This window comes from Arachis ipaensis, chromosome B10, assembly GCF_059453495.1.
Source record: "Arachis ipaensis isolate K30076 ecotype BB chromosome B10, ASM5945349v1, whole genome shotgun sequence".
Classification (NCBI taxonomy): domain Eukaryota; kingdom Viridiplantae; phylum Streptophyta; class Magnoliopsida; order Fabales; family Fabaceae; genus Arachis; species Arachis ipaensis.
The window spans coordinates 6,961,278-6,977,606 of record NC_142435.1 but is presented as its reverse complement, the minus strand read 5'-3'; the positions used below and the strand labels follow the sequence as shown (position 1 = coordinate 6,977,606).

The following is a 16,329-nucleotide window of genomic DNA, read 5'->3' as shown; positions in this document are numbered from 1 at the left end:
TTACACAAAGTAGTTTCTTAAAGATGAGATATTCCAGATTCCAGGGACGTCGTCCCCCTCTAATGTTTGTAATGAGTATGCACCTTTGCCAAGGACATGGTGAATTCGGTATGGACCTTCCCAAGTTGCGGCGAGCTTTCTGTGTGTAGGTGGTTTCCTGGCCTCTTCTGTTCGTCTGAGTACTAGGTCATGCTCGACGAATGTTCTGGGTTGCACTCGTCTATTGTATTTTCGTTTGATTATTTCTTGCATTCCTTTTTGTTGTAGCTTCGCTTTGTCTCGAACTTCTTCTATTACATCTAGCTCTGCTCGCCTTATGTTGTTGTTGTCGGATGAGATATTCTCGGCTCTTGGTGAGTTTATAGCGATCTCAACTGGTATCATGGCGTGAGAGCCATAAACCAATCTGACGGGGGATTCTTGTGTAGTTGTTTGTCTTGTGGTGTTGTACCCCCATAGGAGCTCTGGTATTAGCTTGGCCCATTCTCCTTTGGCCTCGCCGACCTTTTTCTTTAGCGCTTGGAGGATGACTTTGTTTGCAGCCTCCGCAAGCCCATTTTTTGTGGGTGTTCCACTGAGGAGAAATGGTGTTTAATTTTGAAACCCTGCAAAAAGATGGCTAAGTTCTGGTCGGTGAATTGCCGACCATTGTCAGTGATAATTTCGTGTGGTATTCCAAATCGGCAGATAATGTGTTTCCATATGAATGACCGCACTTTATCAGCCCCGATTTTTGCTAAAGGCAGGGCTTCAATTCATTTTGAAAAATAGTCAATTGCTACGAGTAAATATTTTACCTGGCCGGGGGACTTTTGGGAATGGACCGAGGATGTCAAGCCCCCATTTGTGGAAAGGCCAGCTTACCTTGGAGGTGTGTAGTAACTCGGCTGGATTTCGTATAATCGGTGAGTGCTTTTGACAGCTGTCACATTTTTTGACTTTGTTGATGCAATCTTGTTTTATTGTTGGCCAGTAATACCCGGCTCTAGTTATTTTGGATGCTAAGATCATTCCTCCTATGTGGTTGCCGCATACTCCTTCGTGAACCTCGTCCATGATGATGTCGGCTTCTTCTTTGTCCACGCAGCGTAGCAGGGGTTGGGAGAACCCTCTCTTGTATAGATTGTGTCCGATTAGGGTGTAGGATGCTGCTCTCCTCTTGAATGTCTTCATGTCTTTCAATCCTTCCAGAATGTCCCCAGTTTGTAGGTATCGTTTGTATGATGTTCTCCAGTCGTTTTCCTGTGATATTGAGAAAATCGAGTTGTTGCTGAAGCTCGGCTATTGTTAGTTGAGATATAATAGATTCTTGTTGAGTTTTCCTAGTTGTTGCCAATTTTGATAGTGCATCTGCTCGGGTGTTTTGTTCCCGAGCTATGTGTGTGATTTTTATCGAACGAAATTAAGACATAAGTTCTTTAGCTATTGAATGGTATTTTTCTAATAATTGGTTTTTTACCTGGAACTGCCACGTTACCTGTTGCACGATTAGCTGTGAGTCGCAGTATACTTGAAGGTAGGTAATGTTGAGGGATTGTGCTAGTCTAAGCCCGGCGAGCAATGCTTCATACTCGGCTTGATTATTGGTTGCCTTGAACGTGAACCGAATTGATTGTTCGGTTTGGAGGTCTTGTTTGTTCGTGAGCAGTACACCTGCTCCAGATCCTTCTGAATTTGAAGCGCCATCCACGTATAGTTCCCACGCGTGATCTTCCTTTGTTTGTTCGGCTAGTTCAACCACAAAGTCGGCCAAAAACTGTGCTTTCATAGCCGTCCTTGGTTCGTAGGATATGTCAAATTCTGATAGTTCGATTGACCATTTTGTCAATCGTCCAGATGTCTCGGGTCTTAACAAAACTTGTCGTATTGGTTGGCTAGTCCTGACCACGATTGGGTTGCTTTGGAAGTAGTGTCGCAACCGTCGTGCTGTAACTATCAGTGTGTATGCTAGCTTTTCCATTGGTTTGTATCGTAGCTCGGCGTTTTGCAATATTTTGCTGACAAAGTAGACCAGGTGTTGCTGTCCTCCTGTTTCTGTGACTAGGATCGAGCTTGCTGCATTAGTAGAAATGGATAGATAAAGTAGTAAAGGTTTACCTGGTTCTAGTTTTTGCAGAATCGGTGGAGATGAAAGTATTAATTTGAGCTTTTGGAAAGCTGCTTCACACTCAGCGTCCCATTTGAATCTTTGTTCCTTCCTTAATATGTTGAAGAAGTGTTGGGAATGTGTAGAAATTGCTGGGAGGAATATGGACAGGGCGGCGAGTCTGCCGTTGAGTCGTTGCACCTATTTGACTGTTTGAGGGCTTCTCATCTTTATTATCGCGTCACATTTTTCTTGGTTGGCTTCTATTCCTCTGGATGTCAACATGAAACCGAGGAATTTTCCTCCCCTTACCCCGAATGCGCATTTTTTGGGATTTAGTCGCATATTATGCTTCCTTAGTTGTGTAAAGATTTCTTCAATATCTTTTCCATGATCTTTGGGTTGTTTTGTTTTTATGACCATGTCGTCGATGTATACCTCAAGATTCCGTCCTATTTGTTTGTTGAAAACTTTGTCCATAAGTCGCTGGTAGGTGGCACCTACGTTCTTTAGTCCAAAAGGCATTACTTTATAACAATAGTTCCCCATTTCAGTGATAAATGCTGTTTTATCCTGATCTTTGGGGTGCATTAGGATTTGATTGTATCCTGAATATGCATCTAAGAAACTCAAAACATAGTATCCTGATGCATTATCTACTAGTTTGTCAATGCAGGGGAGATGGTATGCATCTTTGGGGAATGCCTTATTTAGGTTTCTGAAGTCGACGCACATGCGCTATTTATCTGATACCTTTCTTACCATTACCACATTTGATAGCCAGGTTGTGAAGCGTAGCTCTTTGATGAAGTCGGCATCTAAGAGCTTCCGAATTTCTTGTAGGCAGGCCGACCTTTTCTCGTTTCCCATGTTTCGTTTCTTCTGTGCTATAGGTCGGACCCTGGGGTCGATCTGTAGCTTGTGGCAGATAAAGTCTGGGTCGATCCCTGGCATGTCGGCAGGGGTCCATGCGAAGAGGTCAGCATTTCCTTGCAGAATTTGTGTTATTTGTTCTTTAATACCTGCAGGTAATGAATGGCTAATGTAAGTGACATGATCATTATTAGAATCTAAGATTACCTTCTTGAGGTCGTCGGTTGGTGAAGGTCGGTCTTGTAGGTTCTTGCGAGGATCGGGTCGGCGATCTCGGATATGTTTGACACCTGAAGGGTTTCTTTTTGTTTCGTTTCTTCTGCGCTCCCTGCTGTTTTGATTTTTAAGCTCTCATTATAACATCGTCGATCTTGAATTTGATCGGAGTAGACGGTTTCTGTTTTGTCATCATTTGCCTGAAATTTGGAACAAAGATGGACAGTGGATACAATTGAAAAAAAAGAGTTTAATGATGGTCTATCGAGGATTATGTTATAAGGGCTCGGGCAGTCAACGACCAAAAACAGGGGAGTGGATCCTCTCCAGTGAGAAAAAACGGGATAGTATCCAGTGTTCAATCTAACCATTCATTGCTCTCTCTCTCTTATTTATTTCTGGTCCCACTCATAGAATCAAAAGTAATAGATCACACTGTATTCTATCAATTGTTAAAAAAACTGGAGAGGATCCTTTTCCCAAAAACAGGACGTCTTTTGTTCTGCAAAGAGGGTGGTCTCCTATTGTCGTTTGCAACCAAACGCTCCCTAGGATGGAAACTCGTTCCCCTCAGAAACCGACCAATTCGCCTGAAGAGGGTTGTATTGTGTTTGTGCTGAGCTTATTTTTTGGAAAGTGGAGTAGAAAATGACATCTACGCTGCTTCCTGGGTCTAGGAGTAATTTTCGGACAAGGAGATCTCCTGTTTGTATTGATATCACTACAGGGTCGTCAAGGTTGGTGGTCTTGGGCTTATGATCACTCTGATTGAATGTTATTGTCGGCGTAGCCGGCTGTTTTGTGGTAGTTTCGTCCGTTCTCTGGACGGCTAACATAGCCCCGTAACTCCTTTTTCATGCTGAGCTTGTATTCCCGCCTCCGACAAATCCGCCTGAGATGCAGTTAATGACTCCTCGTGTTGGTGGTAGTTGGTGTTTTGCCTTTTCTGTGGCATGAGGGTCTCGCTCTGATTGGTTGTCAGTGTTTGTTTGAGTTTGTTTTATTCGGCCGCTAATGTATTTATCCAGGTGGCCTTGTCTGGCAAGTCTTTCGAGGAGATCTTTGGCGATTACACACGCATCGGTCGTGTGGCCGAATTTCTGGTGGAAGGCACAGTGTTTCATTTTATCGACGTATCTTTGGTCCTGATAGGATCCCGCTCTACTGGGTGGTTTGATGATCTTGGCGTTCAGAATCTCCTTAATGATGTCTTCTCTTTTTTTGTTGAATTAGGTGTAGGCATCATATTTCGGGGTTAGCTTGAAGGGCTTCTTGGTATCCTTCTGATTCGGCATCTTAAGGTATTTCTCGTCTTCTCGCCGGGGTAGAGATCTTTCTACCCACCGAGCTTCTCTGAGTTCCTCAATCTCCATTTGTCACCGCTATTGTTTCTTGGAATTTTCCTAGCCTCAGGCCACTTTTTAACGCGTGGAGGTATACCTTGGGGTCAAGGTCGGGTATCTCTACGGTTGCTTTGGCGAGTCTGGTCATGTAATCCTTTAAGCTTTCGTGTTGTCCTTATTTGATGGTGCTGAGGTAGTCTGACCCATGGACGTATATTCTTGAGGCTGCGAAATAGTCTATGAAAGATCTTGCCAGATCTTCGAAGCTGGAGATAGAACCTGCAGGAATTTTTGAAAACCAGAGTAAAGCAGCACCATCTAAATAAGTAGGAAAGGAACGACAAAGTACGGGGTCCGAGGCACCATTGAAAAACATCTTGGATTGAAACTTTTTGACGTGCACTTGGGGATCACCGAATCCTTCGTAAGGTTTGAGTCCTGTTGGAAGTACAAAATTTTTCGGGATTTGAACACTCATGACTTCCTCGGATAAGGGGTTGTCCAGTCTGAGCTTTTCCTTCAGGGGAGTGACCTCCAAAGACTCGGATTCTCGAGTATGGGGGGAATTCCCATTAGGAGCTTTGGACGATTGTTCAGCTATTTTCCGGACCTCTGCTTAGAGGCTCGCGATCATGGCCAATAGTTCCGCTTGGGAGGGTGGTGACGCCCCGTTGTCTGTCATTGGGTGAATAACCTGCTAAACAGAGAAGAAAAGTGGTAGAAAAAGGTGGGGTTAGTTAATTAGGACTAAGACAGCCCGACGGTGGGCGCCAAATGTTCCGTGCTAGGATTCTTCCTCCGAGCTATAACTCGAACAAGTGCTTCTTTGGCTTGTTGCTTCTTGCTCAGAGAGAACTCCTCGAAATTCCGTTAACATCGGCATGGAACCTGCAAAAGAGACTCCGACGCCCAAGTTAGTAAGTTTCTTAAGAATGCGAAATGCTTCGTAAAAATAAAATTGGTATGTGATTTCTTAGTGTAGCTCGGTCTTGATGGATGTGACTTAGCTGCAGTTGGGGTTGTAGCTTGTTTATATTGACTTTAGGGGACTGAGCTTTGTAACGGTGTGATGGACGAATACTCCAGAATTCTTGGGTTTGTTTTCTGTATATTTGATAACGTCCGATAATAGTGCGGAAATCTTCGCGTAGGGATATAAAGAGATATTTTCGGTTGTGCTTAGTGCTCGGTCAATGATTCTGTAGCCGAAATTGTTGGTATGGTACACAAAGAATAAAAGTATTTATACTTTTAAAAAATACAAGTAGTTCTAAAAATAAAAAATTATTAAACCAGGCCTAAATATACTAGCTGCATCGCATATATATTAGTAAACTTTGAAATATTAAAGAAACCAGCTTTCACATTAATGAGAACCAAAAAGCAATATATATAACATGATATTATTATTATTTCACTTGTTACCTTCTCGGTTATCAGTTAAGGTTATATGTATATATTGGAAATATTTAATTAAAAAAATAGCTAAAATCAGCCTAAATTTATTTTATTTAGTATTTATTAATTATGGTAACAATTAATAAATATCTTATTCAATAATTAATGAATATTAAATAAAATAAATTTTAGTTTTTTTTTTTCCTAGTATAACCGAGTATCTATCTATATATATATATACACTCCCTTCCCTGAATCAACACTAAGAAATCGCCTTTAATTTTACAATCCTCAAAAAAATAAAAAGAAATTAACAGAATGAAAAGGTTGTTGAAAATTTGGATCGTAGTAATAAGTTTTGTAAGTGTGATTTCATGGTTTTTAGTGGCTGCTCAAAATTCTTCATGGAATAACTATCTTAGAGTTCACAACGATGCTCGTGCAAAAGTTGGTGTTGAGCCACTAAAGTGGGACCGGAATCTGGCAAGACATGCTATGAGATACGTGTATGAATACATTTCACGTTGCAATAGCATTAGATTTACGAAATCTAAATTTGACCAAAACATTGTACACTTCAAGTATTCATCAGAATTCGATCGAACCGGAATAGATGCTATGACTAGGGGTGGCAATGGATAGGGTAGGGTAGGGTTTGGAGTCAACCCTAACTCTACTTGCGGATTGAGAATATCTCAATCTTAACCCTACCCGTTTCTTAACACGTGGGTACCCGACTCTATCCGCAGGTTATAAAAAAATGCAACGTTATTATATAACTTGATGATAATTTAAAATAGAACTGACTTTTATGTAAAAAAAATTTATTAAATTATCAATTAATGATCTTCTTTTAATGACTAAGGATCTTTTGTATTTAATGAGAAGTCTTTAGTTCAATATCCATTTAAAATATATTTTTATATAAGTATATAATATATACATATATAGGGTGCGGATTGGTCGGGTAGGTTTGAGGCTCAACCCGCACCCTATCCGACCCGCACGAAAACCCTACCTACACCTTACTCTACCCGCTGCGAATCGGGTTGGCAACCCTACCCGACCGAATGAAATCGGGTTAGGTACCCACAGATAGAGTACATATTGCCACCCCTAACTGTGACTTTCTTTGTGAATCAAGATAGATGTTACGACTACAAAACAAATTCTTGTATTGATGACAAAAATAAATGTTGTTACTATCCACAGGTTGTTTGGCGTACAACTACTTCTGTAGGATGTTCTGGAAACAAATGCTTGAATAATCAAGGAACCCTTTTTACTTGTTATTATAGCCCTAGAGGCAACATTCCAAATGAGCGCCCCTATTAATTCGTCAATTATCTCCCTCAACACACTTCATCATCACTAAATAAATAAACCTGTTAGCACTCTATAATACCAATGTATTTGTAATAAGAATTTAATTTGGATATAATATAAGTTTGCACTTTTTCCTACGGTACGGTTCTGATCTTTACGATTAGAGTAAATATTTTGGGTATAATGAATAAATTTGTACTTTCTAGCCACTACGGTAGATATGTTAATCTTGCAGTTTTTTTTTAGATAAGCTTGTGAAAGACTTTTTGTCGTGTGTACTACTTGGGTATCTTTCTGTATAGGAAAAACAGTCAAAGAAGTAAATAATTTAATTAATTTATAATTATTTTAATTAATTTTATTTATTTATATTATAAAATATTTGTACTTAATTGGTTTTAATAGAAAATTTAATTTTAAATGGATACCTTGAGGTATTCTCGTTGGGTATCACCAGGGACAGATTTATATGTAAGTGAGTGAGAGCAAGTGTCCCACTAGAGTTTAAAATTTTTTTTTTCAATACATAGTAATAAAATTTATTTGCTCTCATTATATAATTAAATTTGATTCCATTATAATTTAATTTCACTTATTAACTTCAATTATGTAAAAACAAATGGTAATTTAAGATTTAAATAAATTTGTTATAATAATCTTTAAAAAGAAGGAGTAAAATAATTATAGATTTGTTATTTTATAATTGTAATTAATAAATAAATTTAAAATTAAAAAAATATTTATATATTTAGTGAATATTACTATTGTGTCGTGTATATATATTATATATATTTGATTATTTGTTCAAAACAGAGGTAACTACTAATTTAATATCCAAAAGATTCAGACACAAATAAAATAATCATTGAATGATTTAAAAATTACAAAAAAAATAACTAATAAATATTATATTTATTAAAAGTGACAAAAAAAATTTCGTATTTGACAAATGACATATTCATTTAATCTAAATTGTTTTGCCAACGTTTGAATAAATATTTAGAAGATGCACAAAAATATTTAGAGCAAAATTTGATTTCTAGATTTTTTTATTTTTCATAAAAATTTAATCATTCACAATTAAAAAAATTTTTAAAAACTCAGTTGACATAAAATTATAAATTTTTAAGAATAAAAATATCTTATTTTTTAATATTACCTGCAAAAAATTACATTAAAATATGACCTTTAAAGTCTTTTTTTAAAATATATATTTAATGTATATCTAATTTTTTGGAACTTATTTGTTGTTCACATAGTTATTTTTTATTGGCAATGGAAAAATAACTATTAAATATTAATATTAAATTAAAAATGATTAATAAAATATTAATCTTATAGTGACTATTAAATAAAAAATAATTAAATCTATAATAATAATAATAATAAAATAAGAAATTAAAATAGTATTTTTATTCATTGGTGTCTTCTTTTTAAGTTAACTTTAGTTATTTTTGGGACAACATCAGTCGAAAATTTTTTTTTAAATATGAATATTATAAAAATTCGATTTTGTAATCGTATGAAAGATGAATTTTTAAATCGTTATTTAACTACATATATAAAAACAGAGACATTTGATTGTATTGACAATGAAAAGATTATTTAATCTTTTTAAAATATAAAAACTAAAAAAATGAAAATTTTAATTTATATATTATTATTTAAATTATTATTTTAGTATTTTAAGTTGTTGATTATATAATTTAAAGACTAATTATATTTTATAATAATAAAGTATAATTATAAAAATTATTATCATATTATGTATATTTTGCCTCACTCACAAAATCTTCTGGATCCGTCACTGAGTATCACGGTAAAAAGCTCACCGAACCCACTTTCGAGTTTTCATTTTCTCTCTCTTTTCATGGCGTTAGGCAAATCATTGTTTTTAATCCAAGCAGCAAAGAAGCATCAACCTCCTCCATCCAAGGCATACTCACGGCGCACCCTTATCAGTAAACACTCGTTTCTTAACGCCGTTAGCGGTACTGCGATTCATTGTGGTTCTAATTCTTTCGGAACACAGTGCAATAATTCACATTCTTCTCATCAATTGTCTCCACACTATCAATCAAATCATTCAACTTCCGTAGCTTTCTCTTCGCAACGCGCCACCACGAGTCTCCCACCATCTACGCAACGCCGTCCAAGATGTCATTGCCGGCCATCCTGCAGTCTTCTCCTCCTCCTATTTAGTTTTGATGATTCTTTTAACTATTTTTTATGTTTCTTTTCCTAAATTTCTGACAATTCTTTTTATTAGTTTTGGATGATTTTTTTTTCTATGTAGTTTTGGATGATTCTTTTTCCTGTGTTTTATATGTTTTTTTAGGATTTGGATGATTCTTTTTATTAGTTTTGGATGATTCTTTTTCATATGTTTTGTATGTTTTTTCTTAGGATTTAAGTAATTCTTTATCTTATGTTTTGGTGTGTTTTTTTTTTTGAATTTCAAATTTTTTTTTAAAAAAAAGAAATTAGAATTTGCGTAATAAATGGTAAAAGGTGAATTAGAGTAAAAAGAGATAATTAATAATCATTAATTTTGTATCATTTAAAATATAAAATTAAATAATCATTAATTAATGATTATTAATTAATATAGAGTAAAATTCAAAATTATTTGTTAGCTTATTTTTTACTAGACCCTCTTGGTTCCTAGCAGAATTCGTCTGTATAATGTATTGTGAAAATAAAAAATAAATAAATAAAAAGTTTGCAATTAATACTAATCAAATATGTTAAAGCATTCATCATGGCGTACAAGTATATATTATATTTGATCGGTCATTTTCATAATCAATCACCCTGTTTATAAGTTAAATGTTAATTAATAGTAATACAATATTCAATCAACTTCTAGTTGGCTAGCCAACTCACTTAAGATACTTAGATTTGTATGATTTGTATTAAATAACACACTCAAAGTGAATTAGATTCAATATTAAAAAATTCTTAGCTTGTTTGACATTTCGAAATCCTTTCCCCTTGTCTTGCACGGCATTTATCTAGATTAATACAATAATAGTGATGAGGAAAATCAGTGATGAAATTAATATTTTTTGTCAAATAAACTGTGACCACATATAAAATTTTGTTATTATTATGGTCAGCAGAATTGGAAATATCTACGTTCTATGCGAAACTTGGGAACGGATTGTGTCTCTGCGAAATTTCGTTACCTCTTTGATCAACTATTGCTACGTTTGAAGATCTAGTAACTCAATAAAATTGACTATGAATTAATTAAGTAATAACAAGCACCATGAAAATTGAAAAATTCAGCTCATTCTCTCTCCCTCTTTAGTATCATCATATCCAACATAATCTTTCAATTTTGTTCATTTTCATTTGGTTTTTGCCGTGCCCAAAATTATGTTGAGTTTTGTTCCAATTCATATATTCTTGTGGTCATTATTGTTCTGTTTCTTCATGATTGTTTATGGAGCTGAATTAGGTGACATCAATTGCCTAAGAGAAATCAACAACTCATCGGACTCATCTAATCAAATATGGGATTTCAATTTCAATATCAACACCATAGATTTGTGCTCATCATTCACTGGTATTGAATGCATGAACAGTGGTATTGATGAAGAAAAAGTAATAAGTCTCAAGCTTTCCAACATGGGGTTAGAAGGCCAATTTCCTCATTGCATTGAGAATTTCTCATGGCTGCAGAATCTGAACCTTTCACACAACAAGCTCTTTGGGAATATCCCACCTGATATTTCAAGTAAGCTTCCATATCTAACCTCACTTGACCTATCAAACAACAACTTTTATGGGGAAATCCCAAAGGCTATTGCAAACTTGTCTTACTTGAATACCCTTAGACTTGATGGTAACCAGTTAAAAGGAACAATCCCAAAAGAACTTGGCTTTCTTCCAAGGATCACAGTGTTCAGTGTTGCAAACAATTTGTTATCAGGGCCAGTGCCTGTGTTTGTGAACAATAATGTTGATGTTAGCTTGAGCTATGTCAATAATAGTGGACTCTGTGGGGGAACAACATTGGGAAGTTGTGATGAAGAGAGCTTATTTGGTAAACCCTTTTGGTATAGTTTTGTTATTGCTTTTGTTTGTTCAGCAACTTCTGTCATAGTAACTTTCATGGACTATACTCAACCTTGGAAAGAATTCAAAAAGAGTAGTAAGAAGAGTAACACCATATATCCCTTGAGAAAAGAACTGAACAATCAAAAGCATACCACTAATGTAGCTCAATTGCTTCCACTGGCTTTGCAAGAGGAAGGAAATAAAGAGGTTTCTCTCTCTTGCTTTGTTTATTTTTTCTTTATTTTATCTCTAACATTTTTTAAAAATTTTAAAATATCAATTTGTTTCAATATTATCTTTATATTTCAAAATTCAAATATGTTTTAATTATATACCCTTAAGTGTTAATACCGTTAAAAAAGATATTATAGTAGCAATTATATACTATGTATCAGTGACAACTATAAGCTAATGTGTTAGTGACACATCAACGTAAAATTGTCACATCAAATGTTGGTTTATCCAAAAATATATTTAAAACATTTTAAAACGTCAAAAGATAAAATTAAAACAAAACGTTAAGGATAAAATAAAAATAAAATAAAAATTTTGAAATAAAAAATAATATTTATAATTCAGAAAATGTTCTTATAAATAAAAAATATATTGATAATACCTCTAAAACATATCACTTTTATCAAAATTTACTTTAATATAATAATATATTTTTTTTAAAAAAAATTATTATAACTATCATAATAAAAAAAATGCACTATTGTAGGATCTAATAGTATAGCATATTACTATTTCATGATTTACAGCTCTGTAGATTGTTGGAGAGATTGATACCAAGAATGAGCTTCATGGAGCTTTGCAAAGCAACTAACTACTTTAGCTCAAACAACATCATGGGGTTAGGAACAACAGGGATAATGTACAAGGCAGAGGTACCAAATAACTGTCTGATAGCAGTTAAGAGATTCTATGATTCTGAAAAGTACAAGAGACAATTCTTGCTTGAAACAATGATTCCAGGGAGACACATGCACCGAAACATAGCCTCTCTGCTTGGATTCTGCATAGAGAAGAAGGAGAGGATACTAGTCTACAGCTACATCTCAAATGGAACATTATGTCACTGGTTACATAATTCTCAATTGGAATGGCCTGAGAGGATTCACATTGCAATTGGGATAGCAAGGGGATTATCTTGGCTTCACAAAAAGTGCAACATCATACACCTCAATCTATCTTCTGAATGTGTCTTGCTAGACAAGAATTTCGAGCCAAAAATTTCGAATTTCGGCAAAGCAAAGTTCATCATGAACCAAAAGAATCATGCAAGGATGAGACTGTTTCTGGTTGATGAAGTCATTGGGGTGAAGGGTTCTTTTGAGAAGGATATCTATGACTTTGGAATAATCCTTTTTGAGCTTATAACAGGACAAAAATTAAGCCTAAGTAGTGATTCTTATTCTACTAATTATGATGATGACATTGGTGTTGATAATAGCTCTTTGAGGAGCTATATTAGCAATAGGTTGTTCACTGATCCTAGTGATTTTTATTATGCCACTGATAAATGCATAACTGGGAAAGGGTTTGATGATAAAATTCATGGCCTCCTAGAAGTTGCATGCAAATGTGTTAAACCTTCTATGGAACAGAGGCTGAAGATGGATTATGTGTATAGAACTATTGCAGCCATGTGGAAAGGTTGAACCTATGCAGCAACTACATAATAGACTGTATTTGATTTGGTGAATTGTAGTATATATTTTATATTTTATATCTTATAAGTGAGTTTTATGGTGCCTTCAAAATACATATGTTTTAACTTTTTAAAAGAGTGATTCTTATCTCTCAACATTCACATTTAGGTAATTTAGTCACAAAATTTATAGGTACCATAAAGTTATCCTATCTTACATGATATACAACAAAATTAACCATAGGATGTGTATAAGTACTTTTAATTTAAAATTTTTTCAGATCAAATTTAATAACTATAGTAATATATGCAAAAGTTTCACATCTGTTAGAGAAGAGAACAAAACATATTTTACAAAACATGAATTTATGGATGTGTTTTGATGGGTTATTGCAAGAAGCTTTGCTATATAAATGAAGAAGGTTTAGCCAGCATATATACTTGATTAGTGAGTCATTTCATTCAGCCATTTACAAGCTTTTTAGAATTTGACCCCAAGTTATGAAAGATCAGAGGCAGATCATCTAGTAAATAAATGAAACATGTATTCAAGTACATTAAAAGGTAACTATATGATATAATATAAACAGATTATAGATATCCAACCCTAAACACTTCTCTAATTTTTGGAAAACATTGGTAGAAAACAATAATAAAATGAAGATAAAGATGGTAATAGTAATAAGTTTTGTAAGCATATCATTGGGTGTGCTAGAGTTAAGTGTCAAAAGGGATGCACCTTATTCAGGCACGGACCTACGATTGGTAATTTGGGGGCACTTTCCCACTTTCATTTTATTTTTTTAAACAAAAAAAAGTATACATATATAATATGTCTCCATTTTAATTTTTAAAAGATCCACTACAAATAAATTAAGCTCAATTATTTAAAGTCTTTAATCCATTTTATCTTTTTATTATATTAACTATTAGTTAATCTAATTAAATTTAGTCTTTTTTTCATTCTCAAATTTCAGCGATCACTCATTTATTCTCTTAAATCTTCTTTTTAATTTCATATTTTCAACATTTTTTTTCAAAGCGTAACTGTTCGGGTGCCTGGACGGCTTCCAAGGCCCAAATCCAATTAGAAAGTTCAATAAATTTATTGCAAACAACCGTTCACAAGGTAACTTTATTACTTAAATTTAATTTTCATTTCTCAAGACATTTAGCCCCAACTTAAGGAAAAACTAACGCAAGTTGAGATTGGGAGCTAACATAAATATTCACAACCGAGGTATAACTACATTATAAATCTCAACTTGCTAAAAGTATGAAAATGGCAAGTTAAGTTTGGGAGCTATGTACCATATTTTTTATATGTTGAAAACACCAAATTATACCTCGGTTAAGATAGAATCAATTCAAAAATTAAGCGAAACTCCTTAACGTAAACGAATCCTATCCCAACAAACCCCTCTTCCAAAAATCATGCCCTCACGTAGGTTACGGAGATCTCGGCACTAGTTGACGAATAATTTAGCCCTAGCCGAGTTATAAATCAAGAGGTGACCGACAACATGAAGTAGAATATTCAATACACCACTTCACTGATTACGCGTATATCTTCTTAAGTAATTCTTCACTGACTTGAGCGTCGGAGTCCTTTTTGCAGGTACCACACTTGGGTCTGAATTCACGAGGATACTCTGAATTCAAATCGAATTTCCAGACACCTGAGACCATCACAAGACCGATGTATAGTTCGAAAGGAGTAATCCTCCCGGAACAAGTATTAATCATTAATTTTTTTCGACAATTAACAATTTCTTGACCCTCAATAAAGGAAAATAAAGATTAGTAAATCAAATAACAATTGAAAAATTAATAGAAACAACCAATGTTTTGAAAATCAAATTGATTCAATTAGTTAGATTGAGAATCGTTTAACTATGTAGTTTAGTTCATAAACTAAAATTATCTGTTTAAAAAATGTTCATTAACAATTAAATTGGCCAAAAATCGATCGATCAAACTAAATTGAAAACTGATCAATTTTTTTTTGTGTGGGTGTCTCTTCTTTTATGATTCTTGTAATATGAGTATCTATAATGAATTATTTAAATTTACGACAAAAAATTATTTTTTATATATAATAAATAAGTAATATTTAATAATTAAAATAAATTAGACAAAAATAATTAAAATTTATTTTATTTAATATTTATTAATTATAATAATAATTAATAATTAATTAATAAATATTAAATAACATCAATTCTATTTTTTTTCTGTTTTTCAAACATTATAAGATATAGTTTTGATTGGGTCAATTAATTTGTTGTATGCGTCAACCGAGAACAAACATGATCTAGTATATATCTATTATTTAGAGAAAAAGTAGTGTCATAAGATTAGCACATTTGTGATTTATAATCACTAATTAATTATTATTATTAATATTTTTAATAGTGTGAAATTATACATTTTTTTTCTACTAATTAAATATGGACCAAATTTTAATTAAAGTATTGATTTCTTCGATTTTTTCTTATTTAAAGTGTCTATCGTATCGTCTTGATTAAAAAACGTTTTTGTCGTATATATTAAAGTAAACACCTTTATTAATAATTTATATTTCTTTGTCGATCATCTAGTAAATTTCGATACATGTATTCTAAGTACACGAAAAGGCAACTACGACATAATATAAGGGTAATGTTAGGTAGAAAAAAAAAAGTCAAAACTTGCTTTATTTAGCATTTATTAATTATCGCAACAATTAATGAATGTTAAATAAGATAAGTTATGGCTGTTTTTTGCTGATTTTCTTTGGTTACTAAACATTTCCGATAATATAAATAGATGATACATACCCAAGCCTAAACACTTCTCTAAAACAATAAAACGAGGATGAAGATGGTAATAATAATAATAAGCTTTGTAAGCATATTATTGCCATTGTGCATAGTAAATGCGGTACAAGAGTCTCCAGAAGAGTATTTGGAAATCCATAATGATGCACGAGCAAGCGTTGGGGTTCCTCCGCTGAAGTGGGATGTGAAATTAGCAAAAGAAGCTCAAAAGCATTTGAATAAACTCATCCAAAATTGTCTCAAGGGGAAACTTCAGCCAATCCCAAGCCCTTACGGCCAGAATGCTTTGTGGAATATGGCATCCGATCCCTTTACGGGAGCAAAAGCGGTGGCATGGTGGATTGCCGAGAAAAAGTACTACGACCATAAATCCAATTCGTGCATTGGTGGTAATTGTAAATGCTACACTCAGGTTGTTTGGAGAAACACTACTCATGTTGGGTGTGCTAGTGTTAAGTGCGATAAATGCCAAATGAGATGCACCCGTGTTGTTTGTCTTTATAGTCCTTCAGGAAACGTTGATGGTGTACGTCCTTACTAATTAATTAAACT

General features: G+C 34.0%; 2 protein-coding genes and 1 pseudogene across 2 annotated transcripts; 2 read left to right on the top strand and 1 right to left on the bottom strand.

The window, feature by feature from the left end:
- Positions 1 to 2,821, bottom strand: LOC148579060 (uncharacterized). Its single transcript, XM_088488342.1, has 4 exons — positions 2,377 to 2,821; positions 1,460 to 2,055; positions 980 to 1,242; positions 1 to 574 (listed from the first exon to the last, which is right to left on the bottom strand). The coding sequence occupies exons 1-4, from the start codon at positions 2,819 to 2,821 to the stop codon at positions 1 to 3; spliced, it is 1,878 nt and encodes a 625-aa protein (XP_088344468.1).
- A 7,586-nt stretch (positions 2,822 to 10,407) lies between these two features.
- On the top strand, positions 10,408 to 13,045 carry LOC107623391 (probably inactive leucine-rich repeat receptor-like protein kinase At5g48380). Its single transcript, XM_021114001.2, has 2 exons — positions 10,408 to 11,514; positions 12,069 to 13,045. Exons 1-2 carry the CDS (start codon positions 10,624 to 10,626, stop codon positions 12,966 to 12,968), a joined length of 1,791 nt encoding a protein of 596 aa, XP_020969660.1. The 5' UTR covers positions 10,408 to 10,623; the 3' UTR covers positions 12,969 to 13,045.
- Positions 13,046 to 15,814: 2,769 nt separating this feature from the next.
- LOC107622220 (pathogenesis-related protein PRB1-3 pseudogene) lies at positions 15,815 to 16,318 on the top strand (annotated as a pseudogene).
- The last annotated feature ends 11 nt before the right edge of the window (positions 16,319 to 16,329 follow it).